The following is an 18576-nucleotide window of genomic DNA, read 5'->3' as shown; positions in this document are numbered from 1 at the left end:
TAGTCGAGAGAGAATGAGAGAGTGAGAATTTATTTATTTATTTGTTACATTTGTATCCAACGAACAGAGAGGGTAAACAGCATACATAGAAAGTATACAGACAAAAAAAAGCAACACTGGGCCTTCAAGACTGAGACAACAGGAGTGATTTCTTGATAAGTGACTCGACACGGGCCGTGTTTCAGCGTGAAACAACGCCTGCCTCAGGGGTCAGGGTTAGGTTATAAGTGGTTTGTAATGTGTACCTGTCCAATATCTCTAAAGAAAAATGGGTAAAATCTTTAAGACCAAGCTCACCTGTCTCAAAGGACAGCCACGATGTAGAGGACATCCAAATCACAACTTGGACGTCCCTTTCAAAAATGCCCCTCTATGTGTCATTATAAAATATTAGCACAAATTAGGCCTAGATTGAAGGTCTAGATGTTATTCCTGCTCGAAGGCAGGTGTAAATAAACACACTTACTTTATAATATATACATGTAAATCATGACTCTATACCTCTGAGCATGCTCACTGTCTTGCAGCACACATACTTTTTCAGTCATGTCCTAGTTTTTAAAGAGCTAATTTACTCCTGTAGATTTGTGTTTTATGGGCAAAAATTGTTTATAAAATTACTTGTTCAGTCACTAACCATATACATCCCCTCATCTGTCAAATTTTAGGAGCACCATACAGGTAGTGCTGTTGAACATTCTTACAGACTGCCTTGGCGCACTCTGGACAGTGGTGGGATGGAGCAAAGACATTCCACCTAACTCTTCAGATAGCCAACGATATTAAGCCACTCTTCATACAGCCATGTCAGCAGTCCATATGTATATCCAGCACTGCCATTTCTAGGGATACTGGTGCTGAATGTTCGTAAAATATTTAAACACCATGGCTAATCTTTTAAAAGATTAACTGATTATGAGAGCGATCAGGATTTAGCAACATACAACCAGGTGTCTGGAAAACAACGTTTAAGCTAGAAAGGAATGAGTCCTTGAACTTTTTTTTTTTAAGTAGTCTGTACCTCTTTACTCTTGACAGTGTGCCAAAAGATTTGATGAATTGAAAAGCAATGGAACTTCACCTCTTGACAACCAGTATAATTCATTAATGGCTGCTGGTGGGAATCCTATAGAGTCCTTAGCAACTTATATCGAATCCTCACTGCTGGAAACCCAGGGGGAGTTTGAACAGCCTCCAGTTGGGCAGAATACAGCTTCCATAGCAGGTATCTGTTAATTATTTTCTTAAGTATGTTGCCTTGTTAAAAAAAAATTACACTTGTAAAAGAAGCAAAAATTCCAGACAAAATATTAGTAGAATCAGTAATACTTGGACATTTGTTTCAGTTGTACTGGTTATTTTAAGACGCTGCTGTAGCATGTGTGTAAGAGTTAACCCAGTCAAGTGAGCTGGAACTGGAAATCCTGTTGAAACACTGCTTAAGGGCTTATTCATGAAAATGAGACAGTTGCTAAGCCCTGGACCATTTTATGCCAGCTGTAATGGAAGTGGTTTTCCACATTCTTGCATTACTGGTCACAGCTAAATGGGTGGTGCTACAGGTTTTGGCATATGTATTTAATATAGAAACAGGTAGGGTTGTCATCTTACCCTGAACAATACAATAATGCTGATTCAGTTCTGATTTGTTCGATCTTGGACCTTTAGTTCTGATTTCTCTAATATATAGAAATAAGGTCAAACAACAAGCTACGGATATACACTTTTCTTGGATTAACTTGGTATATATTTGACTAACTTTTGAGAACTTCTCCTTTCATCAGGTTGGAGGAGACTATGCCATTGCACATTTCTCTAAGAAAAGGCTATATCTTTGTGCAGTAGGGACAAAAAGAGCTAAATCTTTCTCTTTGAGTTGACCTTGGTCAGTGGCCACCTTGATTGTTGCGGTTGTCTGGGCCTTGTCGATTTTTCTGCCATTATGCTGTGGCTTTCTTCATGGTATGCTGTGAGGTGTTCAGTTGGTCTTTATATAGTGGGTTTTCAAACCTGGTTGGTTGGAGTTTGAAGTGGATGGTTTCCTCAGGAAGGCAGGATTTTCAAAGAGAAACTGGGCAATTGAATCCATGAAATAAACAATAACAACCAACCATTGGATGATGATGATCTCTATGACAGAACAAAAACATGTAGTGCTCCCCTATGTCCAAGGAGTGATGGATCGCATAGGTAAACTGCTAAAGATGAACAACACCAATACAGCATACAGTTCACCACAGAAGCCTTCAACCACATTCACTTGTGAAAGACTGGCTACCTCTGCTGCAAACCCCTGGAGTGTACGAAATCCCATGCAGTTGTGGCCAGTCATGCATTGGCTAAACTGGACGCACTGTAGAGGAAAACCAAAAAGACACCTCAAGCTCCATAACATGGAAAATTAAGCTCTAGCCCTCCATGCTAGCATATAATTTGATTTGAGGACAGAAAAATCTTGGAGAAAGAAATTCATTGGTGACAAAGAAGAATCAAAGAGGCAATAGAGATAGCAAGACACCAAATAACTTCAGTGGAGACAAAGGGCTCATCTTAAACAAAGCATGGCAACTGCTCATTCCAAAGAAATTTAGCGAAAAAAGGATTGGCAGCAAGGACAAACATCTTTTTCCCCCCCTCTCAAAGTTTCAGAATATGACCTACAGAAATTCCTTTGTCCTCCAGAGTAAGAACTGTCCCAACGAATTTCTAACCTCATGTCCCCAACCAATCAGGTTTGAGAAACCATTTTATAAAGACAAATTATAGACCTCGCAGCATTCTGTGTAGAAAGCCACAGAACGATGGCTGAAACATCAGTTCCACTTACTCAGATGTGGTAAGACCCGGATAACTGCAGCAATCATGATGTCAACCTGCAGCAGACTTTTGATATTCTGTAGCAATTACTTTGCATATTAACATAAGTTGCTTTCTTTATTTAAAAAGCACATTTTCTAGTATATATTGTTTTCCAGTTACTTTATTTGGCCCTTCTTTTTTTTTTTTGAGAGGATAGGGGATTTTAGTGATTGCTTCAGGGAATGGGAACAAAAAAGGATGGAGAATAAGGGAAGGAAAAGGAACCTGAGCAGCGGGGATAGGGGGAAACCTCAGCAGAAGTAAAGTGAATTTTGGAAGGGAATGGAGAAATGGATCTTAGGCAAGAAGAGTAGAGAAATAGGAGAAGGAGGGGGAACAGAGGATAGAGAGATCTGGAACAGAAGGACTGGGAACAGAAGTGCATTCAGGATAAGGGTAGGGAGTGACAATCGACTCATATACTTTCTCCCTACACTGATCCCTTCTCTCATTCAAATTCCACAACCCCTTCAATCCCTCCACTTTTTTTTCCTTGTGTTCCCCTTTGATCACCTCATTCTCTTCCATAGCTCTAATCCCCTTTGTCTTTTTCCACTCCCTCAGACTCTTCTTCCCCTTCTCCTTTTCCCACACTTCTCATTTGCTCATACGCCCCTTGACAAGCTGTCCTTTTTCCCCTTCCTCCTTGGCAAGCTCTCCTTTGTGTCTCCATCCCTCACTTGCCTTGGTTACCCCAAGAGGAGGTCATTGGCAGTGTGGCAGCTCAGGCTATTTCCTCCCCCTATTCTCCTGGGCAGACTGTTGCACTTTGAACCATGTGGTTCAAAATATGATAGTTTGGCGTGGAAGAGAGATGGAGGATGCATTTTAAAGCACAGTTCTACTGCCGGTATTCTGTTGGCCTTTGGTCTCCTGCGGGGAATAAGGAATTCCATGGGAAAGGCTGAATTTTGTGGTTCTTCCTGTGGAATTGGAGGAGTCTTGGTGGGGGGGGGGGGGGGTCTTCTTGTATCCATATCTACTATAATAAAAAGCACCTCCAACGTTCTGAAACTGACTCCGTGGCAGTGAAGGGTTTGTAGGGTTTGAAGGGTTTGCTGGCTGTATCCATCTCCTGTCCCGCCCTCGCTTCAAAACGTGATGACGTCGAGGGCGGAGCAGTGAGAGGGAAGGGCACGCTGCAGAGTTGCCAGTCAAAGGAACGCGACGTCACGCGCATGAGGGTGTCGTCGTCCCTCCCTCCCTTCCAGTTCCAGGCCCCCTCCCTCCGATTTTTAAAAGTCATCTTCACTTACCAAGTCATGGTTACGGCGGCGGGCAGCAGCGGTAAAACGCATGCAGGCTTGGCCCTTCTCTCTTGGTCCCGCCCTCATTTCCTGTTTCCACAAGGGCGGGATCACAGCTGAGAGAGAGAGAAGGGCCGAGCCTGCACACGTTTTACCGCTACTGCCCGCTGCCGTAACCCTGACTTGGTAAGTGAAGATGACTTTTTTTTAAAAATCGGAGGGAGGGGGCCTGGAACTGGGAGCGAGGGAGGAAGGGAGGGACGACCCTGGAACTGGGAGGGAGGGGGGACCCTGAAACTCGGAGGGAGGGGGACGACCCTGGAACTTGGGGGGCGGGGGGTCTGTGAAACTGGGAGGGAGGGGACCGTGAAACTGGGAGGGAGGGGGTCGACCCTGGAACTGGGAGGGAGGGAGGGAGGGGGCACAACCCTGGAACTTGGAGGGAGGGAGGGGGGACGACGCCCCTTGAACACGGAGGGAGGGAGGGAGGGAGGGGGGACCCCGCCCCTTGAACACGGAGGGAGGGAGGGGGGACCCCTGGCACACACTCTCCATCTCACAGACACACTCTCTCTCTCACAGACACACTCGCACCCAGTCTCACTCTGTCACACACACACACTCGCACATTAACTCTCTCTCTCTCACACAGTCACTCTCACACACACTCTCTCAAACATACACACTCCGAGGAAAACCTTGCTAGCGCCCGTTTCATTTCTTTGAGAAACGGGCCTTTTTTACTAGTTGAATATATAAGCCAAACTATTTGTCATGGTTCTCTAAAGCTGGAAAGTAAGAGTTGTTATAAATTAGACAATTTTGTTAGAAGTTTACATCAGAGTAAAGTTTGAATAAACAGGAGCAAAATAATGAGGTCAAATAATATCTGCGGAGTGATTTTTAACATTGCGTACTTGGTTAGCCTGTGACCCTGTTATGCTTATCCTTTCTTAGGAAGGCCTGGTGTAGCTTCCACAAGGAAGTCATCATTTGAAAATGAGAGGTGTACTGTTTCTGGCAGTAGAGAAAATAATCATGAAAACCAAGGGTAAGTGGCTGTATTATTCAGCTTGTGAGATTTGGCTGTATCAGGGTGGAGTATCTTATAAAATTCTTTTATAGGTGGTACTTGACTCTGGTTAGGATCAGGAGATGGTATCTGAGGGTGTCAAGTTATTTTGGAAGTGGTTGGATGAATGTTTTTTTTTCGATGCATGTGGTGGATGTCTCAAATTAAAGAGATTTTGGAGGGACTAGGTAAGGAATTGGTGACGATTGCTGGATTGAGTTGCCAGTGTTGTAAATTACATTTAATGGGGGTTTCAGTAAAAGGAACTTGCACAGGGATCAAATCGCTGCAGGTAGGTTAATGGTTACCCATTGTGAGATTGTAACTAATTGGAGGAAGCCAGTAGCACCTGTTTTGTCACAGTGGCAAATGAGATTGGTACATACTGGATTAATGGAGAAGCTAATAGTGGCATGACGTCCTCTATAATAATTCTTACCTCCAACGTTCGAATGTGCCTGGGACCATGCCTCCCTCGGAGGTGGTCTGCTAGGCAGGCACGCACTGACATCAGTGACAGCTGATACCAAAGCAAGGGGAGGAGTAGGGAAACACACGGAGCATGTTTCCCTACTCCTCCCCCTGTATTACGGCCCACTGGACCCCCCTTCCGCGACCCTGTCGACCCCTCCCCTTCTCGGCGAAAACTGTCCCCCGCCGCCGTCCAGTACCTGTGCTGACGGGGACCCCAACCCTCATCAGCCGAAGTCCTGTGCTGGCCTTCGCGGCATTGCTTCTTCAATGATCTTCAGTTGAAGTTCCTCTGTGTGCGTCTGACGTCAGACGCATGCAGAGGAACTTGAACACAAAATCATTGAAGAAGCAATGCCGCGAAGGCCAGCACAGGACTTCGGCTGACGGGGGTTGCGGTCCCCCGTCAGCACATGTACTGGACAGCGGCGGGGGACGGTTTTCGCCGAGAAGGGGGGAGTCGACTGGTTCGCGGAAGGGGGGGGGTGAAAACGGAGGGACGGCAGAGTCTGGAACAGCGAGGGAGAGTGGGGGATGGCCTTGCTAGCACCCGTTTCCTTCCCTTTTGAAATGGGCATTTTTTACTAGTGATAAATATAACAGGCAGCAAAGGCGATTCAGAGAATGAAGGACAGATGTCTTTTTACTGAATTCCTTATTTGTTTTAAAGGAATCTGGTGACCCCTGATGAAGGCAAAGCTGAAACTTGGCCAGGTTGGGCCCCACCTCAGTAAAATCCATTCTTGGTGAACTGTTGTCTGTCCTTCATTCCCTGGATCACTGTACTAGTCTGCGCATTTGATTTGCTATTCACTAAAACAACTTATGAAATTAAAAAAAAATATTATAAAAAATTAATTGTACAAGAATCATAGCTATAGAGAATTAGTTTCTATCAAGGGAGGGGGAGTACCCCCTGGAAATAGACTGTGGCAAGGACATGAAACTCTCCTGCCATCCTGACTATTTCAGAGTTCCTTTGTCTGCAGCGTGGTTTTATAGGCTGTGGTGAGCATCCACCTCTCCGCTCTCCTGGACCAATCATAGGTGCTGCATATGGGCTGGAGACTTATAATTAGGACTTTCATATGTGCTGGAGGCTTGCAATTGGTCCTTGCCATACTTTTTCTCAGTAAATTACTTTTGTAACAGGATATACCAGGTATCTGAGTTGCCTTAGCAACATTTTCACCATCAGAGCATGTGACCAGCCAGAAATTCCTTCATGTGGCTGATAGGAAAAGAGAGATGGGGGATGGGAAATAGTGCAGTATACCTAAAGTAAAACTTAATTATAGACATCACCTTTGCTGCCTGTGTATTTCTGCAAAGGTTCTTCTCCTGTTTTCCTCATGATAAATATGACACCTGACAGGATGAGTGGGAAAAGATGCAAGAATACTTGTGTGTGGGCCTAGTAGCGCTCTAGAAATGTTAAGTAGTAGTAGTGGGTCTGATTTGAGCTGTTCTATGACAAATAATATTAATTAAGCTTGCTTTTCTAAAGTAGGCTGTGAAAACTGTAAGGCTGTTTATAGCTATTCTGCATGATGTTTTAGATTCTTTAATTTGTAATTTTTCAACTTGTATTTCTTAACTCTTCATTACTTTTAGTCTTCAATTTTATTTTAGGCCTGCATTTCAATTAAAATTAGTAATCGCAATTAATTGCATGATTAACGGTGTGTTTTTGTAGGTTTTTTTTTCTCCACGGCAGCTCCTTTTGACTCTGGGCAATGGAGGGTTAAGGGTCTCTTTTACAAAGTCGTGCTACTGATTCTCGGTGCGGCAAATGAGAGGAAGCCCATTCAATTCCTGTGGGTTTCCCCTCATTAGCTGCGTGGGAATCACTAGCGCAGATTTGTAAAAGAAGCCTTAAGTGACTTGCCCAGAGTCACAAGGAGCTGCAGTTTGGGGGGTGGGGGGGAATCAATAAATTACGTACCTTTAATGGCGATTAAAATTTAACAGTGAGGCTTCTGGGGTTCAGTTCATCTTTGAGTAAGATAGTTAGTGTCCCTCAGGGAAGGAGGGAAAGGGGTATAGAGAGGTGGGGAAGAGTGAGGACAGGGTGTTATGGGCTACTTTGACCATGGTTGAAATTGTAAATTTGATACTGTTTGAGTGGTTTAATTAACTTGTTGGAAAAGGGGAAAAAAAGAAGTTAAAAAACAAAAAAGGAAAGGTAGGAACCCTGTGGCGCACTCAACATAATAATAAAAAAAACAATCCAAAATGTATTCACCTCACCCAACTGTAAAAGCACAATCCATGTATAGTTGATTTACATCATATCAGTAAAATATATGTAAATCAACTATGCATAGATCCATCTGTCATACAGCAGCATGACTCAATGTATTAAAAGCTGAATGCCCAATGATCCCTCTCTAGAGCATGTCTAACAGAGACCAAGACCATACTAAACCGTTGTCTAGAACCTGATTGTACCTAGTGAAAGACTTCCTTCCTCTACAAAAACCATTAATCTTTTTTAAAAATCACCTTGGCCTCTTATTCCCCTAGTAAATTCTTTCCTCAGCTGCTCTCCCTAAATTCAACTTCTGCCAGCACTGCCACTGTTGGATGATATAGCTCTCCGTTGCTCAAACCTAGCTGATGCCATGACCTTCCTGCACTATGCGGCTCTTGCAGAATGCAGTCAATGTGATCCTTGAAATCTTGGGCTATTGTCAAAGTCTTGTGAGAACGGCACAAGACTAGAGTACTGTGGTTATTGAACGCTGGAAGAGCTCACACAATTTATTTGTTGTCCAAGTATGTATTTTTTTTATAGGATCATTCTAGGAGAGGTGATATTGGGGCAATCATGATTATTGAGCCTAACTGTCAACATTTTGGTGGGATAAGGGATGCCTGAGGATAATGGAGAGAGGCACAATTTTGATGCCCTTTTACCAGTCTTCTATGTGAATGGTATTAATTTTTGTTCTTCCCAGGCCAAACATGGTGATACATGTGTGTGACGAAGCTAAGAATCTGAAGCAAGATTTTGTATGTCCACGAGACCTTTTAATATCGGAGATGAAGTACTTTGCTGAGTATTTGTCCATGGATGCCCAGAGGTGGGAGGAGGTGGACATATCGGTTCACTGTGATGTTCAGATCTTTGACTGGTTGATGAGATATGTTAAAAGGAACACTAAGGAGAATGAGAAGAATGAGACTCCCGTATTAGGTAAAACAAAATGAATGTCTCTCAGTTCTTTATTCCTGGGAACTGACTCTTGATTTAAAAAGAGAAAGCTTTCAGGGCCAGATTGGGGAAAAGAAAAGACAAAATAGTACAGAAAGCCTGTATTGTTAGGCTCCTAATGAGTGGTATATTAAATACTAAGTTGAAACAACTTTGAGATGCTGCACCTTGGGGCCAATATTAAATTTTTCTGCAGTTCTTGAAAGGAAGAAATATTATATAGAAAACATTATACAAGCGCAAGCTTCTTCCAGAAACCCCATGAAACCTTTATCTGAGAAGTGTTAAATTTAAGAATCTGGAAACAGATTCACAAGGTTTTTTTGTCCAAAGTTTTGCTTGCAAAATATTTTTTGACATTTTTTTTCCTTCTCAGTGATGCAAGAAAATCAGTCCATGACCAGAAGGTATTCTGTTTCAAAACTGTGTGCAAGCCAATAAATTGTAGACTTTTGTGCCTTGACCTGAAATTTAAATCTTTCCCCTAATGTGGATCCACATTAGAGCTTGACAAAAAATTGAACTTACCAAATCTGGTGTAAAAGCTAATGATACATTCTGAAAACTATGGCATGTTTGTTTGTTAGAGCTTTTTCTGGATTTCAGTAAAGCCAAATACCTTATTTTATGTTCCACAGTAAGGGGCCAAGGCACGGTAGGCCTAACGCGGGCCTATCGCTAACCATCCCAAGGTAGTTTTCCGCTCAGCATGCACTAATCCTGTGCTGAAAAATATTTTATATTATTCAGCATGTGAGGCGCTCCCATGGGCGGAGAGTAGGCATGCCTGTGCTAATCGGGTAACGTGGAACTATTATTGCATGCTACCCAGTTAGCACGTGGGAGCTCTTACTGTCTCCTAATTAGGTGGCAGTAAGGATCCCATGGTAATTGGCATGTGCTAATGGGGAAATTAGTGCATGGCCATTAAAAAAATGGTATGGCGGCCATTTTACTGCTGCGCTAAAAGTGGCCACAGTGTGTGGAAAACACATATGCTGGCCTGTGGCTCGGTAAAAGGCTCCCTAAGGGCTTTTTTTTTTAAATCAAGCCGCGCTAGCAGCTCCTGGTGCGGTAATGCCAACAAAGCCCATTCACTTAGAATGGGCTCCGTTGGCATTGAGGCATATTTTCAAAACACTTAGCCTTCCAAAGTTCCATAAGTTTCTATGGAACTTTGGAAGGCTAAGTGCTTTGAAAATATGCCTCATTGTCACGCAGGAACCGCTAGCTCAACTTGATAAGAGGCCCTAAGTGAGGTACTGCACCAGAATACTGCAGGATACTTATTCCCTTGGCTTAGTATGTGAAAGCACTGTTAATGTGTCTTTAGTTTTTTTTTTTTGGGGGGGGGGGGGGGGGGGTTGTTTGTTTTATTTCAAATTTTGTAGAAAGAAACAGCAATCCAAATACAAAAACAATGTTAAGTTTGTGTCTCAGTTAAATACCTAATCAACTAGATAACAGTCCTTCTGTAATGATCCTTTCTGTGTTTTAGAGCCAGGGAATGTTGTTTCAATTCTGATCTCCTCGGAGTTCTTGAAGATGGACTCATTGGTGAGTAGCATAGTTTTGACCATACCTTTCTTATTAGCAATTTCTATTGTGTTGTGAAAAAAAGCTTTTGGCTTTGGTAATTAGACAAATTGCAACTTGGTAAAGTTTTTTTTGTTATTTGCTATGTGTCTTAATTGCATATGCACTTTTACATTTGTATTTAGATATCCTTTAATCCTGTATCTCTGAAACCATTGTAATCCATTCTTTCTGTGATGGAAGCCAGTATTTAAAATAAAATTAGGGCTGCATGTAGATTAAAAATTTTAATCATACGACTAATCATAATTTTAAATTTTTAAATGCACGATTAACCTTATAAAGTGCCCTCCTCACATTTCCCCCTCTATAGTGCTTAATGTAGGCAGCAGATGTAAATTCTCAAAACTGACATTTCAATTACCAAACTGAAAATAAAATAAATTTTATCTTTGTTGTCTAGTGATTTTTTTTTAATTATTTATTTATAAGTTTGAGAATACAATCACAAGTATACACTTGTTAAAGAATCACGAATTGTAACTAGTAAAGATGTAAGTGAACAATAATCACATAGGAAAATAACTATCATTCTCCTTAGACCTCTCTCGTCTTCCTTCTGTGAGTCCTGGCATATCTAAGTGCCTCTCCCATCCCCCTTCACTCAGGCATCTGACTCTCCTCTCGCCTGACCCTCCATTCTTACCTTTACAGTTAGCACAGAACATATGCTGCTTCTTTCTAGCCAGGAGCCCTCTCTCTGTTGCATCCCACCTACAGGAAACAGGAAGTTCCATCAGAGGAGGCAGGACATCTTAGTTTCTTACCTGTAACGGTAGTTTTCCGTGGACAAAGGATCTTCTAGCCACACCTCTGAATATACGCCACGATGACGTGCGTGACCCGGCTATCCAATAGTAATGCTTAAAAAGTAAAAGCAATAAAGTTAGCACATTCCCGCCCAGATATGCAGTATAAATACCGTATGACAGCCCAGACCAGTCAGTTTAATAAATATAGCTACGACAACTAGGGAGGGTAGGGAGGGATGGTGTGGCTAGAAGATCCTTTGTCCACGGAAAACTACCGTTACAGGTAAGAAACTAAGATTTTTCCATGGACAGGATCTTCTAGCCACACCTCTGAAGACTCCCAAGCACACACAGGTAACAATCATGTGATAGATAAAACATGAATAATCCAATAAACATGATGAAAGAAATTTGTTACCTGTGGTAGGAGGAGGAGGACAGTTGTCGTTTACATTACCTCCCAAAGGACCGACAGTCCAAACAATGAATCTGCACGTGAAGCTGCATTGAGGCAGTAAAGCTTTGAAGACGTTTGCAGGGATGACCATGTAGCTGCCCTACAGATATCGAGAAGAGGCGCCCTATGTAAAAATGCAGTTGAGGCCGCTATAACACAAAACTTATGAGCTGTAACATGAGGACGTGAAGCATGCTGGTTATAACAAAAATTTATACACTGAGTAAAATATGAAGAACGAGTACTTTTAGATATTGGTTGTCAATTTTTTACAATGTAAGAAAGAAATAACTGCGAAGGTCTATGACCACCTGATGTACGCTGTAAATATATTGATAATGCTCTGGTACAGTCCAATGTGTGCAATCTACTGTGTTGACTAGATTGATGAGGAGGTGGAAAAAACACTGGTAAGATAATCGATTGATTCATTTGATACTATTTATGGTAGAAACTTCGGATAAGGTTGTAGCATCGCTTTATCATGTAAAACTTGAGTATAAGGGGTGTAATATACGAGTGCATGTCGTTTCCCAACTCTTCAAGCTGAAGTAATAGCGATAAGAAACAACGTTTACCAAGTAAGACATTGGAGGGAAGCCCATTGAAGTGGTTTAAATGGAGGTTCCTTGAGTTTTTCTAAAACCAAATTCAAATCTCATACTACTGGGGGTAACTGAATCGGAGGTTTAAGATTCAGTAGAGCTTTCAAAAATCTCCTTGTGATAGGATGTGCCATTACTGTGTAAACATCAATCAAATCATGAAAAACAGAGATAGCTGCAATGTGGACCTTAACTGAAGAAGCAGCCAATCCTGAATTGGATAAAAAGAAAGGAAAAATTCCAAAAATGGAGAAATTTGGCAAGAAATTGTGTTAACCTGATGTGTTGTACACCAATAGCTAAATGTTTTCCATTTAGACGCATAAACCAGTCTAGTCGACTGCTTCCTGGAATCCAACCACACATTAATAACTGGTTGAGAAAAAACCGAAGAACCTAGCGAGTTACTTGAAGATACCAAGCGGTAAGATGGAGGTCACTGAGATTTGGAAGAAGATGAGGTCTTGCATTGCAGGAAGAAAACTGTAGTTGGAAGTCAGCTAACTGCGTTCGTACAGGAACCACGTTTGCCTCGGCCAATAAGGTGTCAATAAAATTATAGACGATCTGTCCTGGATGATCATCTGTAACACTTTTGAAAAGAGAAGGATTGGAGGGAAGTTGTAAAACAGAGAATTTGTCCAACGGATAGTAAATGCGTCTGCGGCTATCCTGTTCGTTGAAGGTCACCTTGAACAATATTTGTGACATTTGCTGTTCTGTGGGGACGCAAAAAGATCTACCTGAGGCCAGCTCCAAAGCTGAAAAAGGTTGTGAATAATTGTGGTCTTCGTTCGTGGTTGAAATTTCCTGCTTAACACCTCTGCGATGTGATTCTCCTGACCTGATAGATAGATAGATCGCTTGAAACACAGAATGGAGTGATAGAACAAAGGTCGAAAGTCTGACAGGTTCTTGACACAGACGAAGACAGCCCATGCGCCCTCGCTTGTTATATAAAACATAGCCACCTGATTGTCTATACGAACTTGTATCACTTGTGATTAAAGTAGATGTTGAAAAGTTTGAACAGCCAATCTGACCACTCTCAATTCCAGGAGGTTTATGGAGTAGAAGCTCTCTTGAAGTATCCAGTGACCTTGTGTTGATAAGTGTCCTAGATGTGCCACCCAACCAACTTTGGATGCATCTATGGTAAGAATCTTGGTTGGTAAAGGTGATTGGAACGGAGCTCCCACCAAGAAATTTTGTTGATGTGTCCACTACAACATCTGTAGTTTGAGATGGTAGGATAAAAGAATCTTTGACGCAAGAAGATGACGATTCTGACTCCATCTTTTCTTTAAATACCACTGTAGAGGCCGCCTGTGTAGTCGCGCTAGGAAGAACAGCCACTGCCGAAGCCATATGTCCCAAAACAAATTAGAAGAACTCGATCAATCGTGACCTTCACTGATTGAAGATAATTAACTAATTGTATGAGCACGGGAGCTGAGGGAGTGGTAACTTTTCTAAAGATTCCCAAGAAACCAGATCCGCTCCCATGAAAGTCAACCTCTGTGTTGGGATCGAATGTGATTTTTTTTTTTTTTTAAATAGATTAGCAGCCCACAACCTTTTGAGAAGTATAAAGATAGACTGTAAATCTAAAAGATTCTTCTGTGGAGACTGAGCTGCAATCAACTAATCGTCGAGTTATGGAAACAGGACGATTCCTTATCGATGTAATTGAGCAATTGGAGCTATGACAAAATTTGAAACATCCTGGGAGCTGATGTTAAACCAAAAGGTAGAACTTTATACTAGTAATGTTGCCCTTGACAGACAAACCAAAGAAATCTTCGTGAAGAGGGATAAACAGGAATATGTAGGTAAGCATCCTGTAGATCTAGGGCTGAAAACCTTACCCCTAAACGTTAGAAAGGAAGTATTACCGGTAAAGATGTCATTCAAAATCTTTATTTTGGGAGAAAGTTGTCGAGTTGTCTTAGATATAATATTGCCCTTAGACCCCTATCCTTCTTGGGGATAAGAAAAAATAGGGAATAAATAAATCTTCGTTTATGCCATGAGCAGGTACATTCTCTATAGCATTGAGATGAAGAAGCCTGCAAAGTTCTTGATGTAACTGTGGAGTCTGAGAACTTGAGACATGGAGATGTGTATGTGATTGAAGAGGTGGGGTTGAAAAAATACCAAAGAACAACCATGTTGAACAATAACCAGAATCCACTTGTCTGTTGTTATTGATCTCCAAACCTTGAAAAAGTGTTGAATTCTGCCCCCCACCGGACTCTGACACTGGGAAAGGTCAAAAAGAAGGTTTTTGCTGCTGATGTGTCTGAACAGGCTTCTGAGAACGCCTTACTCTAGCTGGTCTAGTGTGAAAATTGTAACTTTGATACTGAGATTTAAATTGATAATCAGGATGTTGATGAACAAAAGATTTACGCTATTGAAATCTGGTTCTAGAGATAAGTCCACTTCTTATAACTGGATTTAGAAGGCTGGTATTATCCTGCTCCAAGGTATCAAGCGATGTACCTAGATTGTAAGCTCTTTGAGCAGAGAAAATCTCTCTGTGTCAAATGTTCAGTGCTGCCTGCGTCTGGTAGCGCTATATAAATGCTATAAGTAGTAGTAGTAGTTGTACCATCTTCCTTAAGAGCTTAAATTAACTGTTTAACTGTATCTATAAATAAGGAATCAGCATAAGAAAGGAGCATCAGCCATCTTTTCATGAACATGCTCATCCAAAGCTGAGGCTCTTAACCAAGATAATCATCTTGAAGCAACTGAAGGAACTACATTTCCTGAAAAAGATGCATGCCCTGCAAATCAGTATATAAATATTCTAACTGATGAAACATATGAAGAGAAATACGAGCAGACAGCATAGAAGAGTGAAAATTCTTTCTTGCTAATATATCCAGAAAGTTTAAATCCGTAGGAGGCGGATGATTAGTGACATCTTTATGCAACTTATTTCTACGCATCATAGATTTAACCAACAATGATGCGTGGGGAAGCAGACTCTTACCATGACCGAAAAGTTCATGAACCTTATATTTAGCATCTAATGACCTGTGGGTAGGGCGAATAGAATAGGCGTATTCCATATCAATTTGTGATGGTCCTGAAGCACCTATGGTATAGGGAGCCAACTTAAAATACTTAGTGACTAATCTTTTATCCTCAGAAACCTCTCCTTGAGAAATAAGAGAAAAATTCAATGCATCAACCAGTTTTTCTAAACAGTTTGGATAAGAATCATCTTGCTCCGGGAAATCTTCCTCCTGATTAGTGGAACACAAAGAAGAAGTATGAGGGATTTCCTGCCCTGTCAGATTTAAAAACCAATTGACTCATTCAGTCCTTTTGTTTATTTTAGTCTGTACTGTATAACTGGGTCACCCTTCCAGGACCCAGCCAGGGCCAACGCTGCTTAGCTTCCTTTCAAATAGGAAGGCTATGCAGTCTCGCCCCTCAATGGAGATCTCTCTCTGAAGTTCAACTGTGTAAGAGAAGAAGAAGAACAAGTATGTCTATAGCTCTTACACTCTGCAGACCTCTGACGAGCCTTAGCTCGACTTTGGTTTTTTTTTGTTTTTTTTTTTGAGCCTCAAATGCAGAAGCTGATGATGACGTCGATGTTTGACTATTTCTAAATGGGCGGCGATATCGAGAACGTCCACGTCGAGATGGACAGTTCTGACTGCAATTCTGAAATGGGCGCCCATGCCCAATGTCGACCTCACAGGATGAAGTCAACCTCGAAGGCTCTATCCGAGATCAATGAGCTTGACTCCGATGTCGATTCACGAAGAACCTCGACGTCAACCTCTGTACATGGCATCTGCTACAGGCAAAACGTCAGGAGGCGATTGCTGTCCATGCAGTGAAGAAATGTCCTGATTCCCGGGCACTGAGGCAATGGGGGAGAGCAGGAATTGAAGTCACCTGATCCCCGGGCACTAAGACAAGGGGGAGAGCAGGAATAATATTATTCTGCATAACAGCTGAAACCCTCCAATACCTGTAAAGACAGAACTTGTAAAGATTTGGTTAGAGAACTTACCTATACGCTGTAAAGTCGAGCCATATTTTTATGCGCATCTGTTCTCTGTCCATTACAGCCAACATTATCCTGATCCCCGGGCACTGAGGCAAGGGGGAGAGCAGGAATGGAAGACACCTGATCCCCGGGCACTAAGGCAAGGGGGAGAGCAGGAATTGAAGTCACCTGATCCCCGGGCACAAAGGCAAGGGGGAGAGCAGGGATAATATTATTCTCCATAACTTCCGATATCTGTAAAGAGAGAACTGGTAAAGATTGGTTAGAAATCTTATATATTAACTTGCTCTAAAGTCGTCAAATCCCGTGTTTTTGTGAGATAGTACAAATTTTGACTGACTGAAAAGAAAAAATACCGGGTCATCTGTCAGCGCGGAAAAAATAAAACTGACTGGTCTGGGCTGTCATACGGTATTTATACTGCATATCTGGGCGGGAATGTGCTAACTTTATTGCTTTTACTTTTTAAGCATTACTATTGGATAGCCGGGTCACGCACGTCATCGTGGCGTATATTCAGAGGTGTGGCTAGAAGATCCTGTCCATGGAAAAACCACAGAGGAGGGTTCAAGGAGGTTAGATTGAGACAGGAGATGGCATAACATCAAAAAGCTGAAGCCAGTTAGGTTTATCTCCCTTTCCTTTTCCACCGTGCAGCAGTCATCCCCATTCACCCAAAACAAACAAACCTATGAGCTGCTGCTGCATCCACGTTGTTGTTCTTTATTGTTGGTAGCATTTTTATTTGATATCAATTATATTTTCAAACATGCCAGCTTGTGCAGCATACGGATATACACAGAAGTAGTATTCGTAATCATTGTGTTATTTGGAGGGGCTGGTTATAGGGAGGGACTCTATATTCATGCAGAGGGCTACCAAAACAGACATGTAATAAGAATCAGGTGCGCAACAATCAGAGTTACTATTTACAAGTACAAAGCTTTTTTAAAGATTAATTAGGTTGAAACCAGGGAGCATTTAACATCTTTTTTCCCCCCCCTGTGTTTACATCAAAAGAAAAATATGGTATGTGGGAGCTTGCTTCTTTTCTTTTCTGGAATGCAGTGGTATATTATAAAAATTCACTTGCTTTTTTTTATTACTACTATTTCACAAAGAGGTATTGAATAATGAGGGAAGAGCTTCCTTCATGCAGAAGTTCTGTCCATTTTAGCACACTATTAGCCGCAAAGTTCACACAAAGTTAATTATGTTCGGTGGAAAATAAATCGGTTGGCTCAGGCTGCCTGCTATGTGAATATTCCATTACTGTTTTGCTACCAAGTATTACATATGGGTATTTGCTTTAAACTTTGTTTTAATTTGTGTATCCAGAACTTACATGCACATGGTATTGTTTTTATGATTCAACATTTTTTTATTGATGACAATTCAACAAAAAACACTTTCCATAGTCTGAAAATACATAAACTCGAATGCGAAAATATACACTCTGGGAAGTCAAAGTACTACAGCCCGTCATCATCATTTTAACATTTTATCCCATCCCCCAACCATCCCACCCCTCCCCCCACCCTCTCTATTCCCCCGTCCACCCTCTTCTTCACCTTCCCTCACCCTCCCCCCATCCTCCCACATGGTATTGTTTTTAAACCGAAAGGCAAATCCTAAGGGTGGTTGAACAATTAGATGTAAACTGTGTTGTGTCTGACTTTACTTGTTTTGGACTGTTTTGGGTCTTACTGATCTGTACATCTGCTGTGTAGAATTTTAGAAGATGGAAATGAGGAAATAAAATTAAGTTTTAGATGTACTCTGTAGAAGTTGTTTACTTTTGCAATGTGTGTATGGATGCCTGTGTGCATGTGATAATGTTTGAATAACTGTCTATACTTATGGCTATGATTTCTGAACATGTGGCATCATTAAAGGACATTTAAATGCCCAGTTGGGTATATGTGCTAATCTCAACTTTGTTAAATGTTTCAGACACATGATGTTACTGAATTCTATTATTCTGTCTCTCTGTATTTTAAAATGTAAGCCACATTGAAACCGAGTTTGCTTGGGCTAACGTGGGATATATATGTGAAAAAAAAATCTTTTATCATCCACCTTTTAAGCCACTGCCTATCCAGCTGGATGGTAATGGCACAAGAAAGTAAGTTTGGTCCAGAGAAAATAACACATTCCTTAGTTGGGCTCTAGTATCACCATATTGAACAAATTTAAATATCCCATTTGAGAATCGCTCATTACAGAGGAAAAAGAACCTCAGTCACTGCTGGATATATGCCTTC

General features: G+C 41.6%; 1 protein-coding gene across 3 annotated transcripts in view; it reads left to right on the top strand.

The window, feature by feature from the left end:
- The window catches only part of KIAA1841 (KIAA1841 ortholog), a 155845-nt gene that overhangs the window by 8132 nt on the left and 129137 nt on the right, over window positions 1-18576 (top strand). For all 3 annotated transcript variants that reach the window (XM_030196181.1, XM_030196182.1, XM_030196183.1), the window contains exons 3-6: window positions 1039-1225; window positions 5064-5157; window positions 8610-8848; window positions 10365-10423. In XM_030196181.1, the coding sequence (XP_030052041.1) occupies window positions 1039-1225; window positions 5064-5157; window positions 8610-8848; window positions 10365-10423 (579 nt within the window). The remainder of the gene's footprint in view (window positions 1-1038; window positions 1226-5063; window positions 5158-8609; window positions 8849-10364; window positions 10424-18576) is intronic.

This window comes from Microcaecilia unicolor, chromosome 3 (genome assembly GCF_901765095.1).
Source record: "Microcaecilia unicolor chromosome 3, aMicUni1.1, whole genome shotgun sequence".
In the NCBI taxonomy this organism is placed as follows: Eukaryota; Metazoa; Chordata; class Amphibia; order Gymnophiona; family Siphonopidae; genus Microcaecilia; species Microcaecilia unicolor.
This window is presented reverse-complemented; position numbering and strand designations above follow the sequence as displayed.